Source organism: Hirundo rustica, chromosome 21, assembly GCF_015227805.2.
Source record: "Hirundo rustica isolate bHirRus1 chromosome 21, bHirRus1.pri.v3, whole genome shotgun sequence".
Lineage (NCBI taxonomy): Eukaryota > Metazoa > Chordata > Aves > Passeriformes > Hirundinidae > Hirundo > Hirundo rustica.
Window position 1 is genome coordinate 8,979,865 of NC_053470.1, and position 19,028 is coordinate 8,998,892.

Consider the following 19,028-nt stretch of genomic DNA (forward strand, 5'->3'; position numbering starts at 1 on the left):
TACTGGCATTTGTAAGAGGATGTTGAAAGATTACCTTAACATTGTAATTTCAGACAAAGGGCAGCATCTTCATTTCATAGTATTTTTATTCACTGCATAAGAGAGAATATTGCCATTTATTTCACAGGCATATTTCCAGGATGCTTTTTTTAAAGCCATCATTCAAACAAATCTATGCATTCTGTCCTCTATTGCTCATAAATAAATTTTTTTTTTTTAATATAATTCCCTTCAAAATAGCTGTGGTAACATTCACTAATTTCCAAGGTGAATTTTATCTTCAGATTTACCTGAAAGTCATAAAAAATAGTTTAAACAAAAGTTGGTAGAGACAATACATAAATACATTTGCTGTACTTTGGGAAAACTCAGACATGTCTCAACATGTACTTCCTGCAGTGTCTAGAATATTCTCATTTCCCAGCATGACTCCTCCAGAAAGTAAATCCCCTTGTGTTTGTTCCTTTATTAGTGCAAATTTTCTGATGGAGTACTGGGCCTTTCAAGGGAAATGAGAAATTCTAGACTAGGATCTAAAGGAGTACCTATCTTGTTTGCAGTAGCCAAATTCTTGCAGTAACCTGTCATTTCAAAGATACTTCTGAAATATATTACCACATTGTTATTTAGAATAAACACTACAGCTGTCAGCTTGAGAAAAGACAGCTTCGGGCTAGTTCTGGTGTCACCAGCCTAGTGGAGAATAACGTATGCTGCACAGGGTGCTGGAATTCACTGCTGTAGCCTTTATGGCAGAAGGAAGGATGTTGTTGCTGGAAGATGCTCACTGGTGCCTCACAATTGCTCCTTGACTCTGAGCTTGGCTTTGCTGCACTTGGCACCATTTCCATGTACCATGAAGGACTCACAGCCGAATTTGAATATTGATTTTGTACTGCCACTCGGTGCTCCTTTGTGAAAAATGCATAGTGGTGCTGCTATTAATCTCCTTTAATTAAATATTCAAACTGCCTAAGAAATTCCTCTGCTACCTAATAAAAATTTATGAATAAAATGAATATTAAAGCAGTAATCCCCAAGAAATCAGATAGCACTGCAATTAGCAGTCAATTTGTTAGAGCATTACCCAACCATGAGTTCTCCTCCTGATGTTGGCTTTAAAATAGCCACTAGCCACTGCTGAACAAAATGGTGACAGCGAAGCTTGGCATGAACAAAATTGGAAAAGATGAGTGGAACCCTGTGACAGTCTTGAAAATATCAGCTGTTGGTTGCTATTTTGGTAATCTGGTGTTCTAGAGGATGCTGTAATCCAAAACCGCAGAGTGTAAATGCCGTAATTTGCTTTTTTTTTTTGGTCTCTGTTTTCTTCCCTCCCCTCACTTTAGGAATTTTGCACAAAGGGAATGGGGAAAACATGTTCATATCTCAGCAGCCTCCAGTGATCTCCACGGTGATGGGCAATGGGCACCAGAGGAGTGTCTCCTGCTCCAGCTGCAATGGGCTTGCCCTCAGCAGCAAACTCTTTGCCCCGGTGGCCCTGGCTGCTGGCCCTGATGGCAGCATCTACATTGGGGACTTCAATTACGTCCGGCGCATCTTCCCCTCTGGAAATTCCATTGGCATATTGGAATTAAGGTAAAAAAATGATTGGCTTTCTGTGATCAATGTGCCTAATCCTGGCTGTGATATGCCTGTGAAAAATTAGGGTGAGCTTTTATCCCCTGGGGCTTGACGAAACAGCCACTTGTAGTTGCTTTGTGGCCGTGTGTGCCACCAGCTATCAAACCAGAAAACTTACTTTTAGTCATCTGTTAAACAGGATCTTTGAAGTGGCCTTTAGAACAGGCTTTGCACAATGAATTTCTGCAAATTGCAGAATTAATACAGCTGATTTTTCTTCCTGTGAGGTTTTCCTTACATTTCCTCCAAAAGTTAAAATATACCATGATGCATATTTTTGCAGAAAGCTGCATAATTGCACAGCAGACATGCAGAGTATCAAGTCACAGCATATGGCCTATAGATTCATCATGTTTAGAATTAATACAATTTCACTGTTCCTCATGCAGCAGACAGGAACAAACCTGGCATCACAGAGTGCCAGAGGCTGAGTCTGTCCTGCCCTTAATGACTCCCCTGTAATTATCACCCCAGCTTCCTATTCCCTTTGAGGGACACAGGGGAAGGCAGGAAAGATTTTGGACATTAATACATGAAATTGCTCTTTTTTTAACATCCACCTAGCTAACTCTGCTGGGAATGATTCTGTGTGTTGTTTGCTCAGCATTAACTTGGCAATGAGTGGGCAGTGCAAAGGAAACAGTTTGGGAGAAAGAAACACCAAGTAAGAGGATAAACAGTGTTTTGTTACTGGGATACTGGTCTGTGAGCTGTCAGGCAAGGAACACAGTTCTGTCAAGGATCAACATCTCTTGTCTTTTTCTTTCCTTTTAAACCTGAACCAATCTGCCTTTCCAGGAACAGAGACACAAGACACAGGTAAGTAAAATGTAATAACTGGTTTGTGAACCATGTTTGAGGGGAAAGTCTTACAAAAGTCCTTTTAGAAGTCTGGGTGTAGAGAAACACTCTGAATTTAATAAATATAAATGGCAATAAATACGAATGTTTATCAAATTCACTTTTGTTTATAGTACAGAAAGTTTGATTTGCTCCTGTTGAAGGAGTAAACCCTCACTCTAAAAATCAGTTTGCTGATCATCAAGAAGAGATGGAGAGTTTTAAACCTGAACACTGGGAGTAAATTTCATAGCTGTCATACCCATTTCACATGGTGTTTGACTGATCACAGATACAGGATCCAGGGAAACAGGAGTTCCAGCTCCAAAAAAAGAGTCTAAAAGGCTACAGAAACACTCTGTACTTGAGTGGGCTGTGCTTCAGAGGTTCTAGCTTACCATGAGCTTTGAAACCTGCCAGGTACAGAGTGCAGAGCCCACAACTGAGGATGCTGTGTCAAAGCTCAGTCCTTGCTGCTCCAGCTAAAGGCAGAGCAGTGGCTTTCCCCCTTTCCAGCTGGCATTTTAGCATTGCAATTTTGGGATTTCTGTGAAGGAACGAACATTGCACGTTCGGCTCCTGCGACAGACGGTGAGGGAGCTGGTTCCAGCACTCCAGCTGCAGCAGGGATGCTGTGTGCTAGAAAGAGACAGCAAAGCACTCTGTCTTCTCAGAAATGAACTTCTGAGCGTTCCAGTACTTAAATGAGATAAATAAACCAGCACTAGCACAGTACAAGACAGTAACTTCATGGCCTAGTAGGGAGCAGAGTGTGGACTGAGCTGTGTTTACAGCATGAGAGGATTGCTTGGAATTGCTCCCTTTAGCCACAGGACTGCTGTGCAATACTAGAAATTATCTACCAGATTATGTCTCATCTCAAATATTTTAAAACTTAAACTACAATTAAAACTTAAAAAGGAAGAATAATTCCTAAGTGCAAGGTTCCATTGTTTAACCAAAGGGTTGTTTCCACTTGCTTTAAACTGACCAGTATCTTTGTAAACTAAATTTCCCTATAATGCATTCAAAACATAAATCAGCTTTTACATTTAGAGGTTTCTTTCGTAAAGTAGATTTTTTCTCTTTAATACCTGTTCACTAGTACTAGTTTCTTGAGGTGAGCTTCAGCCTCAATTAATTATGACAATATTCAAGTACCCCAGCCCTAATAATTGCAATAACAATGTCTCTTTCACTATTCTGCGAAGTGAATTTTGTTGGAAATTGGAAATCATTTAATGTAGTCTTGGAGGTGATAGGGGAGTACTTGACAGTCCCGCTGTGTGCCATTCTCTTGAGGCTGTAAAGGTCATAGTCATGGTGCAAATTTACAGAATGCTCAAACATGTAGAGGCAGCAGGTAAAAGATGGCTCCTGCCAATCCAGGCAGGAAGAGGCTTCAAAATCCAGCTCCTCTACACAGCTTTCAGCCTCCAAAAGAGTTCTTCTTACCACGTAAAAAGACAACACTGTGTGAAAAGGGAGAGTTTGCCAAAAGGAAACAGAAAACGCCACTGCTCTTACTTTGACTGTTTACAAGCACCTTCTCCCATTTGTTTTACTTGTCATCGTTATTTTAATAAGCTATAGCAAAGCTGTTTAACTGGTAAAAATGGAAACTAACCTTCGAGAAAAATACAGAGAAAAAAATAGTACAGAATAGTACTGAAAAGATTAATATTAAATCCTAGTCTACTTCATACAGTTTTCAAAAGGCTAATTGAAATCAAGTCAGATTTGTATCTGATTTCAAATCTGCAAAACTAGCAAGTTTTTCTAATTGTGTTCCATTTTTTACTAGTACTGTTTCAGCATTTTAGTATGCAAGGCTTTAAGCATAAACATGAAGAGTTTTCTAACAGCTGGTCTATTAAATGTAGCGACAAGGATGACAGAAAATGTGTCTACAAGGAGAATATTGAGTGACCCCTGGTTCTCTGCAGTTACTGAACAACGTGTTTATTTAAAATCTAGAATTCTCCTTGCAACTTTTTTCATAGAAATGTTTTATTTAAAAGTCATAATTTGTCTGGCCAGTCACTCCTGACCTCCATCCAGAGAGCAAAAATGATTCTTGATATTTTCAACAAACAAATTTTATAGTGGTGATACTTGGGCATTAATTGCTTTTAGCTCATCCTCTTACTCATCTTTCATCATGGCCCTGCCCTCTCATTCCCTGTGGTTCCTAGGACTGGGTTTCACATCTGCTCCCAGCCCTGGGGATATCACTGAGCGTTGTCAAACAGAGCTGGCCCAGCTGGGAGGAGGAGCTCCCTTCACAACTTCGTTGCAGCAATCTTAAGTATTACTTAATTGAACCAATGTTAATAAAATATCTCCTAAAAAAAAATAAGGGGGGGGGGGGGGGGGGGGGGGGCAGTATTTTTTACAATCTTTTTAATCTAACTGGGCATATAGAACCCAGAACCCAGCCACTTGTCAGAAGTCTCCTCCTCCCCCTTGGAGGAACACAGGAGTTGTTAAGAATATTGTCTGAGTACCTAAACTCTCAGCCTGTGCCTCTCTCCCACCATTTCAGTAACCAGCTGTGTGTTTAAAGGATCTCTGTTTGGATTTTTAGTTAGGCCCCACTGCAGGCTTAGCAGGCTCAGGACAGTAGCATGGTGTGCCATGCTTTAAAAATTCCTTCAAACTGGAAATTCACTTTGCACTGAAAAAGAACCTAGAAGTCTTAGTGGATAATAAGATGCAGGCAGTTTTCAGAGTAGAATTTATGATCCCCACCATTTAATTAACATATGTAAATATTTTTTTAAATAACATTTTATAATCTCAATAAGGCAGTGACAGTGCATGAATTACGGTGCATTAATTCATGCCTAGCTGCACTGACAGTACTTGGCCTTCTGCCTTGCTCCTGACAATAGAGTCGGCATGAATTAAGGCACCATATTTCACACCTTCATATTTCCCAAGGTTTGGAAATAGATAAAAATAACCAAGAGTGGGTATTTATGCCCATCCAGAACAGCCTGGGATTCACTTTGCTGCAACTCATAGATTTGTTTTGAGTGCCAGGAGCACTAGGAGGTACAGATATAGACAAATGATCTTGCTTTTGCTGGTAATAATCCTAACGAAGCTGAGATCACTCCAGTTGGCTTTATCCCAAGTGGTTTGGTGCTGGTGGGCACACAGCAGCATCTGACCCGTAACTCGCTGCCCAGGCTCTGCAGCAGGACACTGGTGGTGCTCTGAGCTGCTCCACGTGCACCTCTGTCCTCTTCAGATCCCTCAGCTGGTGTCTGCACACGGGTAGAGTACAATTGTTACACTGCCACAGAGACGTAAAGGAAAAAACAACTGACTTCGATGCTCTTCTCTTCTCTTTTAGTACAAGTCCTGCGCATAAATATTACTTGGCCGTTGATCCAGTGTCGGAATCCCTTTACTTATCAGACACCAACACCAGAAAAGTCTACAAAGCAAAATCTCTCACTGAAACCAAGGATCTGGCCAAGAACGCAGACGTGGTGGCAGGAACGGGTGATCAGTGCCTTCCTTTCGACCAGAGCCACTGTGGGGATGGTGGAAGGGCCTCCGAGGCCTCTCTCAACAGCCCGAGAGGTGAGGAGAGGCCGCGTCTGGGGTGCTTGGTGTCGCTCACCTGCCATTTCCTTTCATTATTTAGGAACTCAGGTGTGGCTGGATGTACCCAGATGTGTCTGTGGCAGTGATTTAACCAAGTGTAAGCCGGATCTCTTCATGAGGCTCGCTCATGTCTGCGGTACAGCCGGTCCTTTGTGAGGGACCAGCACGGGCAGCAGGCTCCAGCCTGAATCCTCTCCTTACTCTTCCCTGTGTGACAACGCTCCTCTTTCATTACCTCTCAATTGCAAGGTGGCAACATTTAATTATAGGTAACTCTTCAGCAAATTATATGGTTTCAAAGTCCATTTTTCAGATTTTATGCACCAGGTGAGCGTTGCAATGATAACAGAGCGTACTCATACACGGTAAATCAGGGCTGTTCAAATCAGCCAGAAAAATCGAGTTGATTTGGAACTCTAGTTTGTCCTTTCTTATTAACACACTTAGCAAAAGGTGAGCATCCCCCCTGCTGCACATGAAATCAGCGTTGTCCTGCAGCTCCCGGTCCGAGTCCATCCGGTACTGTCACAGGCAGAACGCCTGGAATGCCCACCAGAGCCCCGTTACTCCCGGCAGTGTGCCCCCGAGGCGTGCTGAATGTCGGGGTTTGGTGCTGTGCAGCAGCCGATCGCCCCCAGCTCCCGGGACATCCCTGGGCAGCCGGCAGAGCCTGCCGGGGCTGCCCCGCTCCAGGGAGGGGCAAGCAAATAATCCTGCTTTAGGGTTTAGCAAGAGACACATTGTCATTATAGAGCGACTTTAGCAGGTCTTTAATGAGAGAAGGTAAGTGTGAGGTAAGTACAAAGAAATGCTAATCTTCAGGCAGCTAATTAATGTAATGAATCACCTCTAAAAAGAGTAGAAAACAAAGGTTTCCAGATCCTTTATCAGGAAGGTGTGGTTCTGGGAAAGTGATCAGGGTTTTATTTCTCATTACAATTGATTATATCCAATTACAATACAATCAGTTTCGTCTTATTTTCTTAGCGGGGAAATACCTTGATGGAAATGTCACGATGCACTGTTTACTTTAAAGATACTCATACTTACTTCCTTAATAGAAGGTTCTAGTCATAAAGAAATGAGGAGGAATAAAAGCCCCAGTCAGAGTTCTTGGGCAGCCAGCGATTATTGAACAGAAGTTGTCAGCACACAGTGATTCCTGTATTGGCAAATTCAGGCAGTGACTCCCAGGTGCTTTAGGTTTATGCATCTCCTCTCAATAACATCAGTTGGAAGAGATCCAATTTGCTATGTTTTTCTGTTAATCTCCAGGCAGTGTGGAGTGCCACGTGCCCCTTTTGCACAGCCTCGGCTGGTGCTCCCAGCAGGGTGAGCAGGGTGGCACCGTGACGGCCTCAGAGCTGCAGGTCCCTGCTCTGCCCTGAGCTGCGAGGGGTTGAGCAGCCCTGGGAAGTGCCAGGGAGTGTTTGCCTGGTGCCTAGAGATCTTTACTGAGCAACAGAGTTGTCTCCCACACTTTAGTGCACTTTTAGAGCATCTTTTGGTTCACTTATTTTGCTTGTTCTTGAAATACTTGTCAAGTCAGATGTCTTATTTCTGTTGAAATAATATTCAAACAGTATAAAGAAAACTATTTTCTCCAGGAAGCAGGAAGTTTTGACAAAAACTTCTTAACCATGTTTAAAAATTCTTGGACACACAGACACACAGTGTTGTATAGCATTTGACCACAGAAATAAATGACTTGTTTCTAGTTTCATACCTCTGAGATTTTTACAGTGCAACAATAGGTTCCAGACAAAGACAGAGTAATTGCCTAGTTATGATTAAATATAACCACTTGCATTATTCAGTTAATAATTCGTATTTATTTTTAAGCTGATGCAGTAATATTACCAGCTTTTATACTTCACTTGCCTACTTGTTTTTGTCCTGAGCATTAGTCTTTCCCATCATAAATGAAAAATAAATTTCACCTTTACTTGATAGAAAGATAGTATGTGAAAAAGGACTCCATTTAATGCTTGTGTGATCTTGGTTAGTTTCATCTTAAAAGTTGGACTCTAATTTTAGCTACTAGCTGCTTGTGACTGAATAAGGGCTTATCTAGAGGACTCTGTTTATCCATTTGCAAAATGGATAAGAAATACCTACTGTGTAACACTTAGGAAACTGAATCCTGTTTGGTAACATCCTCAAAGCTGTGTTAATAGGTAGAAATTCAAATTCTCTTTTTTTCTTACTTTTCTGGATGGAAGTGTTTTGAATAGAGCTTTAACTTTTCTGAACTCGCATCCATTTTTCTACTTCCTTGAACTTCATCAAACAGAGGTTTGAGGAGAGTCCTGGATTGTTATTTAATTATTTAAGTATTTCATCAATGTTTATTTCTCCTTATCTTTATTTGGCAAGACTGCCTTTGCCTAGTGACCAGGAATTAAATGCCAGACAGGAAAATACCATGAAGTGACACAAATCAATTCTGATTTCAGCTTTCCACAACTTTGATTTTACAGGTAGCAAACACATGTAGCCTTGTTCAGTCTGTTCCCAATTCTCTGTGAAGGACTAGAGATGGGGCTTAGTGGATATTAATCTTGCACTATTGTATGTTGAGCTGACTTTGAAAGATGCTTTTAAACATGCATGGCTGATGTAGTTGAAATTTGAACTTCAATATATTATTTTTACTGCAACTTTCTTTAATTCTGTAGAGATCTCAGACTAATGAGTCATGTAATAGATGACCAAGTACTTAAGCAGAATGTGAAATGATACAAGGTGGGGACATAAAATAAGATCTGTGACAAGCTGAACACATTTATTACATGAGAAGATATTGAAAATGAAGAAGTAACTACACAAGATATTAATCATTGACTGAATTCCAATCACTTGAACTTTACCAAGTAACAGATTTTAATTTTAGGGTGGGGAATTCTATTTGGTGGGTTTGGAGATTTTTTTTTTATAAAAATTACTTATGGCACATCTAGTCACCAGGACTATCTTTTAAACAATCTGATTAGTATTTATGATAAGGTACTTGAGGATCACGTTCTGATTTTAACTAGATCAGTCATCGAGTATTGGAGCAGTAAGAATCACTAAAATGAGTGGAAATACTTGGGGCTTGTACTTAGCCCTGCAAAGCTAATGCTTGAATCAAACCATTAAACACTTACGTACCCTGCCCTTCTGAAATCAGTGGGCTTTAGAGCTGTAAATAGCTTTGACTTTGCAGGCATAATTGACAGAGACAGTGAGAGTTTGAAACAATCTAGTTAGCACACTTCTGCTGAGCTCCAGTGTCTCCCAGGCAGCAGGGAAAAAAAAGTGTCCAATTAACATCCAATTTCCATCACCTCGTGCCTGTGACCAGCGTTCTCGCAGGACAGCTCTGCTGGAAGTGCAGGCTGTGGCACTTCTGTGAGAACAACAGGTGCCTCCAGTGATGCCACCCTGAACATCGGGATTTACACCTTTGGGAAGCCCAGGGATGAAATCTAGAGATGCAAACGCTTAAGGTGCTGCAGTGTATGCTTTTTGGTTGCTGGGTGCAGACCAGCATCCAGCACTAGCTGCGCACACTGCCTGTGCACCCCCAGCAGTGCCCGGAGAAATCTGACTGCACACTGAGGACAGAGAACCTGCCTGCAGTGCAGTGACCTCAAAGAAAGCTCCAGGGAAATGGAGAAGGTTGGAGTAAGTTCTAAACCCCATGCACAAAAAAACCCTTCTCCGCAGCTGTAACAAAGAGCTTTTTCACTCAGACCAATGGCCATGAGATAGAAATGCAGATGAACGCGTAATTTGAAAGTCAGTTCTGCAGTGTGGTTTTATCTATTTTGCTTGCAATTACTTTCCTAAGGAAATATTACTTTAAAAAATCGTGGGTTTGAAGATGTGTTCATCCTAGTAGCTTGCACCCTGAAATAATGAGTCTTGTTGCTCCTCAATGCATTCTAAAGTAAATAAAGGTACAGTTGCTCAGACTAAACCCTTACACTTGTTAAATGGCAGTACCCATTTAGGACTGTTCCTGTTCAGCTAGAAGATTCCTTTTCCTTTCAGTAGGATCAACCAAATTCATATTATAGCCTTTGTGACAACAGACACACTTGCCAAAGGTAATGATTAATGCTGTTTTTCCAGCAATCTTTGCTATTATGTAAGTTCCTAAGACCTTTTTAACCTTTCCATAGGATTCCAGAAAAAAAAGTAGAATGGGGTGAGATTTTTCATTAGCAATATATAAAGTTAGAAATAGACAAGCCAAAATAATTTGCAGCCTCAAGTCGTTGTCATATATGCATCATAAAATCAGTAAAAAAAAAGAATTCATGCCATTTTTCAATCATTTAAATTTAATCCTTATTTTTCTTCTCAATAGCCTTAACTACTACCTGTGATTTCCAAAGTACGGGAAACTTGTAGAACACCGTAAACTTTTTGGATAGCAGGCTTTTCCTAGATTTCATCCAGCATTCATCTGAATTCATAAATCATTCACTGTTCTGTTCACCCATGCCAGCAGGATGACCCCAGCGATCATGTCTCAGGCTGGAAGCTGAACATTTTCATTCCCAGTCCGTAGTTAAAAACGCTGTTTGCTCCAAGTCTGCTGATGTGCCTCTAAAGAGAACAACACTCCAGTGCAAGTACTGAAGTCGTGTTCCAACTGACAACTGCGGAATATTTTGCAGCTAGTGCTGAGACAGTAAGGAAGTAAAGATGACAAAGATCACAAGGCAAGAGACTGCAAATCACTTGAATCATATTTTGAGTGGTGTATTATGGTAACCTATAAATAACTAATTGCATAAAATTGCTTTAGTTCCTAGATGGCAGCTTTAATTAAAAGCACCGAAGACATTTAGAAGTTTAGAAATGGATGGCATGTAATTTGCCCTTTTAGCACCATAAAATGGTAATTAACCAATTTGATTCACTTCTTCCTATTAAAAGTTTTATGAGAATCACAAGTTCCTTCTAAATACAGTTGTTCTTTAGCAGAAGGTGGCATTCTCTTTTATCCATCTTCACCAGTAGTTATAGATGTTCTTTTAAAAATTCTTCAGAAGTTTAATTAGAAGTTTTCAGTATAGAATGCTCATTTGTAAGTTTTTAGCTGAGAAAAAATGTAAAGTAGAATTTTTAAAAGTGGGCAACATATAATTCTAGCTGCTCTTTATTGACATGTTTGAAAAGGATTTCTTCCCAAAAAAAGCTCTTAGAGTTCAAGTGTGGGATATGATATGGGGTAAAAACGAAAATATCTTAATAGGGAATTTATTATATTACTTTTAGTCCGCAATTTTTAGCACTATAAGCTTAACTCCTGAAATGCCAGAATTTCTGGACTGAATGATCGTATGTATTTTGAATTTATACCTATGATAACTCCACAAAAAGCAATCAGTTGGCACTTATAATGGTGTCTGTATGTGCCCTAAGGCAGAGCTGTCAAGGGAAATAACCCTTTAACCAAAACCTCTCTGGAGAGCAAATAACGGGAGAGGTTATAGTCATCCTCCTGTGTTCCCAGCCCCTGTACTAATTAGTATTTGTTGGAGAAAGCAGTTATAAAAAGGAAAACTTTCTGCATAGTCTTTCTAGTAATAACACTTGTCACCACATTTGACAGTGTTACCAGCAGTTTTTAATGTTAGTTAACAGAATTCAAATGGTTAAAATTGATATTTATATTGACGTCCAATATAAATGTTGTTCCAAAATGTCTGCATGTAAATCCACTGGAGACAGATCTTCATAAAATCTGTTTCACGTTCAGGTACAAAATGCAGCCCTATGTAGGACATTCCCAGAGACTAAGATATGACCAAAGCTGGTCCTTCAGCACAAGTGTGTCACTCAGCAAGACTGATACTCAGCTCTGAGTCTAACTACGAGACTAAATCCTGGCACAGGTTTATTTTGTCCTTGCCCAGACCTCAGTTTTTAATGAGAAATCTGTCTGTAAGCAGGGTAAGTCTGTCATTTGTGCAATAGGTCCCTTTAGTGCCCAAAGATATCATCAGGTGGGCATAGAATTCAGTGCTGCAGTTCCTTAAAAAAAGAAAAACGGGATCAGACCAAGAGCCTGATACTAAGTACATCTCCTTCTCTAAAAAAAAGAGACCTTTCTCACTCACTCAAGGGGTGAGCAGTGCTCCCACTTCCACTCAGTGCAGTTCATCACCCTCAGCATGTGCATGTTTCCTCCCCCAGTTCCTTGGTGATTAAAGCACAATTGTTGTGCTGCGTGTGATTTGATTCTGCATTACACTGTACGTCAGAAAAGGATTAAAAATAAGCTCTTGGAGTACAGATTATATGTGGCATCATGTAAGATGTGACAGGAGCATTAATGAATCCAACTCTAATGAATAAATTGGGACAGTTTAGCTACAAATCTGTATTGTTTTCCAATGGATGCTTTGTGCAGGGTATTTGTCAACAAGACTTAAATGCATAAGTAGTTTCTTAAGGTAGGTAAAGTCATGTTGTTTTACTGTAGAGTCATAAGCTCTGGAAGCAGTAGGTGATTGCTGAACATCTGTACACTCACTGGTACTTGAGGAAACCGGCTTCTTAGGAAGTAGCAGAAATTTAGTGCAGATACGGAAGACATGGGCTAATTTAAGCCATTGCATGGCACATGCCCTTCTCTTGCAGACAGGTTGATTTTCTGCAGTGGCTGGAGAGCAACATGAACGCTAGAAACGTTAGAAGATCCTTGGTTTTCTTATCTAGTCCATGTTTGAAATCCATTCAGCAACACAGCTGAGTAGCTTTATTTCATTGCAGCATAATTTTTGATTTTTATATAATGGATGGTTTGCAGCCAACACAGCCATCTGTTCTCAGGGAAACCGCACAAAACAGAAGATGCGCTTGCCCTGGTGACAGATCCTGGCCTTGTGCTGTGTGTGATGTGGATCAGGTCCAGCTGAGGAGCAAAGCTCCCCTTACCGTGCAGCACGTCCCTCTGAGGGCAGGCTCAGGCACAGGTTGCTACTGCAGCTCCTGGACCACGCTGGGAAGCAAAGCAGATCCCATCTGATACCGGAGACAGAGGTACAGGGACCCACCCCTTCCCAAACCTGAACACACACATCACCCCCAACACCAAAACAAACCTCTCTGCTTCTCAGGCTCTCTCTTTACCTCAGCTCACCTTCAGCCTTTTGGGTTTGGGCTTCTCAGGAGCAGATGACAGCCAGGAGCTTGCCAGTCGTTCTGGAGTTTCCAAAGGCACAGTTACTTTCTAATTAAAGAGTGAAGATCCTCTAAGGGAGCCAGGACCGAGCAGTCACGATTTATGAGCTCGCAGGCTGGCGGGGAGTCAGGCTCTGACACTGTCTGCTCCTCCTTTGGCCTCTTCTAACCTCCTGGTTTTCCCAGCTCACCCATCCAGCCCCGGCAGATGATTTCAGTTCCCCAGGTGACATCTGTCCTGCAGAACCTTCAGCCATGTCACACAGGGAGGAGATGTAGCCCAGCCCTGTACTCTGGGCACTTGGCAGCCGTGGGCGCCTTTGTCCTGGCTGCAGGAGGTGACAGGGTGGTGAGTGCCTCCTCTGAGGGCAGTTCACAGCCAGATGGATACAGGGCATTGGCAACTGAAAGAATTAATTTTGACTCCCAGCATTGTGCTGATAACCTGGGAGCTGGATGCACACTAAAGTTAGCTGCTGTGGCTTTGGGGTTTTTGTGTGATGATCCCCTCGGGGCTGTGCAGGGCCTGAGCCCTGGCTGTGGTGAGGAGGCACCTCAGCAGCACGCAGGGGCAGTTGGTCTGGGAGCCTGCCCCACTGTTAACACTGCAGGAGAACGCATCTGACACCGTCATGTGTGTGAGCAGCTTGGACTCAATCCCCAGGCACTTCCAGCTGCCAGGTGAAGTTGTTCAGGGCCTTGGGGAGGCCGTGCCCAGCACGTGGGAGATGCATGTTCTGCATCAGGGTTTCCTGATACTGCCTCTGCCCCCCACACTGCTTAATCTCCCTTTCCTCCAGCTGTAACAGCTGCCATATATTAAACAAAAAATACTTAAATATAAGGAGTTGGGGTTGGAAGCTGAGGAAATTCAGTTTGAGGCTATTTTTCTTTTTTGATGGCAAGTGGAGTTGCTGTGTGGGATCCTAAACTGGCCTGCAGACAAGTGTTTTGTAAACTTAGAGTACATGCGGCTTTCAGTTGTGCTAAATGCAGGGGACAGAAATCAAGAACTGTATAAGCCACTGTCCAGACCATCTGTTCAAGTCCTCTGCCTTTCATTTCTGTGTAGCAGAACATAAATTCATTATTAAAATAGCTTGGCTGTGCACAGCAGCTGCTATAATTGCAAAGTTATGCAACTTTAAATGGGAAATTATGAAGTAATTTAAAGCAAGAAATTGAGCGGTTTTGGTAGAAAGGATTTCACAAGTCTAACGTGAATAGAAGTGTTCTAGTTACATTTTCAATATTTGAGGGAAATAAGATCTTGCTTACAGTTCAGACTGCATGCAGGAAGAGCTGCAGGGGAGCTGTTGGGCTGGGGCAGAAGGAGGCTGGGCGTGGGCTGTGCCATGAGCTGCTGGTGGGACACAGCCGAGCTGCCAGAGCTCAGCTCCCCGCTGGAACACGGGACCAGGACCTGTCCTGTGCACAGCCCCGGCGCTGCAGCTCCCCTCCCCTGAGGGAGCTCATCCGGGGGTGGGAGAACTGCCCCGGTTCCTGCTGGTCACCACAGCTGTCATCACCCTGCTCCCATCATTGTGGGCACTGTGATCATCCTGCAGCACAGCTGCTCCTGTGCCCGCCGGGCACAGCCTGCTCTGCACCACTGCTGCATCCAGCCCCTGTCAGAACAGCTCTCTCTGGCCCTCTGGGGATGCTTCTTCCTGTACTCAGAGAGTACAGCAATTAAAAAATTCAGTCTGCATAAGAATGAAGCAAGTGAAATGAAAATGAAGGAATAATCAACTGTAAGATAAGCTTTTAGAGAAGCTGGTATTGCCCAGTTCGCGATACACATGAAGTTAGTGAAGAGCCTTGTTCTATGTATGTAAAATTTCATTAACAGCAAAGCCTCTGCTGTTTTGTTTTGTTTCGTTTCATGCTCACATCTTCCCTCTTCCTCTGAGTCAAAGCAAATCTGATTGGTGGGTATGAACTTCCCATATACAGTTTGTATTAGCCTCAAATAGTGATGGGTGGGGGAAAAATCAGCAGATTTTCATAGTCTAAGAAGAGAGGAAACATTTTAAGCTCATACTTTTTAATCAAGATAATGCCAGTACTAACCCTCTTTTTACCCTTCCCCTTCGTGCAGGGATCACTGTAGATAAGCACGGATTTATTTACTTCGTTGATGGTACGATGATACGGAAAATTGATGAGAACGGTGTGATCACAACAATCATAGGCTCAAATGGCCTCACATCAACCCAGCCACTGAGCTGTGACTCTGGGATGGACATCACTCAGGTAGACACCTCGTTTTTATGTGTTGTCACTTTGGAGCACATTGTAGAGACAGATGTCCTTTGTTGTACCAAGATTGTGTATGGACTATGCTGGTTGAGTCAGAGAATGCTGAATGGCACAGCATGGGGTGGTTCTTCCACTCACATGATTATTTTAAGGTGCATAAATGTAAAACCACACTTGATTTTTTTTTTTTTTTTTTTTTCCCCAGGAGATGGCCTGTGAATATATAGAGGGCCTTATGTAAAGAATACAAACTGCTTTAAAAAGTTGCTTGCTACTCTGAGCTAGAGCTTCGAAGAAGGCAGTCAGAAGTTCAGAGTGCTTTCCTTTAGTCCAGCATTCAGACTGATTTGTTTGAACTAGTAAATGGGAAAAAAAAACAGCTATTCTGTTCACTGGGGGGATTTTAATCTGAATTTCGAAGGAAAGGGATGCTCAGTTGGAGTGTTTATGAGGTACCCCAGCATTCTCAGTGCTGTTTCAGCCTGTTCAGAACTTGGATGACCTTTCTCTCTGAACAGATCATTTCAGTGTTCCTTATTAACAGAGCAGATCTAAAGAGAATGGCTCTGCAGAGCTGTGCATGTGAATACCCATGTGAATGTGCTCAGCACTCACTGTGGATGCCAGGACCTCAGCGCACACCACAGGAGTGCCAAGGGAAGGGACTTGGCTGGAGAGAGAAAGGAAAAAGATGGGATCATCGCTCTGTTTCAGTGTCTGGTGGCTTGGGGCTGGATCCTGGTCGAGACCAGAGGCCTCTCCAGACTGCTTCTTACCTCACATGTGCACACCCTCTTCGTGTTTGCACATCCCTAGGGTACACTGATGTTTTTTAGCTCGGTTATTGATAGCAGATGAGAGCACTTTGTTTGGGGATGTGTCTGTCTGTCTGTCTGTGTGTCAGTATTCTTCTCCTCACAGTAAATTAAAACCTTGGGCCAATTTCAAACAAATTTGTAGAGAAACACCTGCCTTCACAGCAATTAAATTCCTACATGTTCCATAAAAAATATTAATCCAGTTGGAGGACAGAAACCTAAAGTGCCCTTTCAAAAGGAAATATTGCAGTATAAGCTTTCTTTTATTAAACTCCAGAGATTCTAGTCAGGATGTAATAAATGCCCCATTCACAGGAAAACTTCATTTCGCGCTTGGATCTTATTAAACTCCCGAGTCAGTCAGCCATGCGACAGAAGTCCTTAGGAAGCCAGACTTCATCAGATCCAGTGTTCTTGGAAGTTATATTGACGTTGTGGGAGTTTTTGTGTGAAAGTAAAAACACTACAGCTCATCTTGAGTGATAAGCTTTGCTGTTCTGCCTCCATTGCTACAGTGAAAGCTGAGCAGAGAATTAGCAGATATTTCTACCATCTTGCAATTTCATCCTGTATCTCTCCTCCCATGAGAAATATGTGGGCTGAATTTCCACTGCTCCAAACCACAAGTCATTTATATCTGTGTGAGTGGCTGCAGGTATTATTTGGGAGCTGTTTAAACCGATCCTGAGCACAGTCACTGCAAATACAGAGACCAAACATTTGCAAGTCAACAGAGAATGAATCCCAAGAGGTTTTTGTTCGCCTGTAACCATGGCCCTGTTCTCGTGCCTGTGTCAGTCCCACTAGGCATGAGCCTGTGCCAGAGCAATCGCTCCGGCCTGATTGATGGTGTTAATAACTGTCACCGCCGTGTTCCAAAATGAAAGTCTGCTTTCAAGACTTTCTCCTGACATTTGCACTTCATCAGCCTTAGTTCAGCAGTTCTCCATGTGAGGGAACCATCTATATTGTGTTGCCTCACATAAACTCCAGTGACAGTGCACAATGTTCTGCTCCCATATAAAGATGTGACAGTGTTACTCGCGTAGGCAACTTGCTCGCACGGGTCAGATTAAAAGGCAGATTAATTCCAGAGCAGGGTTTAAGGACAACCCATGCATGGCAGGAATGTTGTGTCCTGGACAGCCTGCTTTGAGTGATGGGGAAGAGGGGAGGGGGCAATAAGTAATGCTGTTGATCACCTACTTGAAATAGTGAAGTGAGAGACAGACTGCTGGGGAGCAGGAGTGACGACGAGCAGAATTGCTGGGAAATGTGTTCTGTATCTCAGAAATGCAAACGCTGACATTGCTCCTGCAGTCTCAAGGGCTGCAGGCGCTCCCCACCAGCATCTGCACAGGCACAATATGCTTCAGTGGCATTGTGGAAGCCTTTTGAGCAGAACAAAAAGCTCCCAGGACATGGTGACCTCGCTTCAAAGCAGCAATAAGGGTCTGCTCATCAGAGCAAGCACAGCCTGAACAGAACTTTCACTGGGTACGTTTGGAGGAAGGAAAGAAAAATGGGAAAGACAAAAATGTGATCTGATGACCGGGTGAGAACAGGGGGAGCGAGCTGCCAGCACAAAACCGAATTGATTCCAGGCTGAAGTACTTCTAAACCAGGCTGAGAGTAGAATATAGCAGAGCAATTGCACAATTGCATGGGGCTGATTAATTAATTAGTATTACAGGTCTGAGCGCACACTGTTCCTTCAGGTGTTTCTCTACGTACCCCACATTATAAACTGCATTCATGTAAAAGCAGAAAGAAGAAAAGGCATCTTTTGACACTAGATGCACAATATTCTAATAGTGCCATCAGAAAGGGATAACTTCGTTTTCACTGTAGCAAAGTGTTGCAGAGCTGTTCTTGCTCTTCCTTGCCTTTTCGTCCTCTACCTGTCTTGATACATGCTTCTAGCTGTGAGCAATTAATGCAGCATAAATATTCCAATTGCTGAACAAAAGCACACAAAGCAGAAATAACAATTTATAGAGCCTCTTATTTTATTTGTTCTCTTCCCTTATAGAAGACTTTCAGAGGTTTTTTTTTCTTTTTAGAAAAGACCTTTATTATTTTTTTCTGGTCTTGCTGGATGAAGGCGCCTACAAAAGCTGTTATTTTTTTCCAAGATAAAGTTATCTTGTTCTCTGGTTCTTTTTACTCTACTGCTTAATTTCATGTTCTTTCTTCTCTGGCTTTGCTGGAGTACCAGAAAAGGTAACTAGAGTGGAAGTCATGGCCCCAGCAAAGTCAGCAACTGTTCTGCCACTGACTTCAGTGGAACCAGGACTTGGCCAAGCTTAATTGAAAGGGTAGTGAGAGGCGAGTGTGCAGCGAGGAGCAGCTGCATCTCACACGAAAGTTTGTGCTTCTGAGAGATAGACCAGAGCAGGTCTTCACTGAGGCATTTTCAAACCTTTTCCAAAATGAGGCATCCCTCCAATTTATTAAGTGTTACTCTTGGGAAACCGTAAGTCTGTACAAAATCATTCCAGCCATAATAGCATATGCAGGAACAAGCAGTCACTGGCATCCACACTTCGAAGCAAAACCAAGCTGAAAGCCTTTTTAAAAAAGGATTTTCAGCTGTGAGGGCAAATAATCTTTCCCCAGGGGTACAGGATCAGCTGAGTAGCCTCTCTTCAACGGGAGCTG

General features: G+C 42.4%; 1 protein-coding gene across 4 annotated transcripts in view; it reads left to right on the top strand.

Moving 5' to 3' along the window:
* Positions 1–19,028, top strand: part of TENM1 (teneurin transmembrane protein 1) — a 616,400-nt gene that overhangs the window by 558,608 nt on the left and 38,764 nt on the right. For 3 of the 4 annotated variants that reach the window (XM_058423210.1, XM_058423211.1, XM_058423212.1), the window contains 4 exons: positions 1,350–1,599; positions 2,443–2,463; positions 5,846–6,078; positions 15,389–15,543. In XM_058423210.1, the coding sequence (XP_058279193.1) occupies positions 1,350–1,599; positions 2,443–2,463; positions 5,846–6,078; positions 15,389–15,543 (659 nt within the window). The remainder of the gene's footprint in view (positions 1–1,349; positions 1,600–2,442; positions 2,464–5,845; positions 6,079–15,388; positions 15,544–19,028) is intronic. The other variant, XM_058423213.1, reaches the window with a different exon arrangement.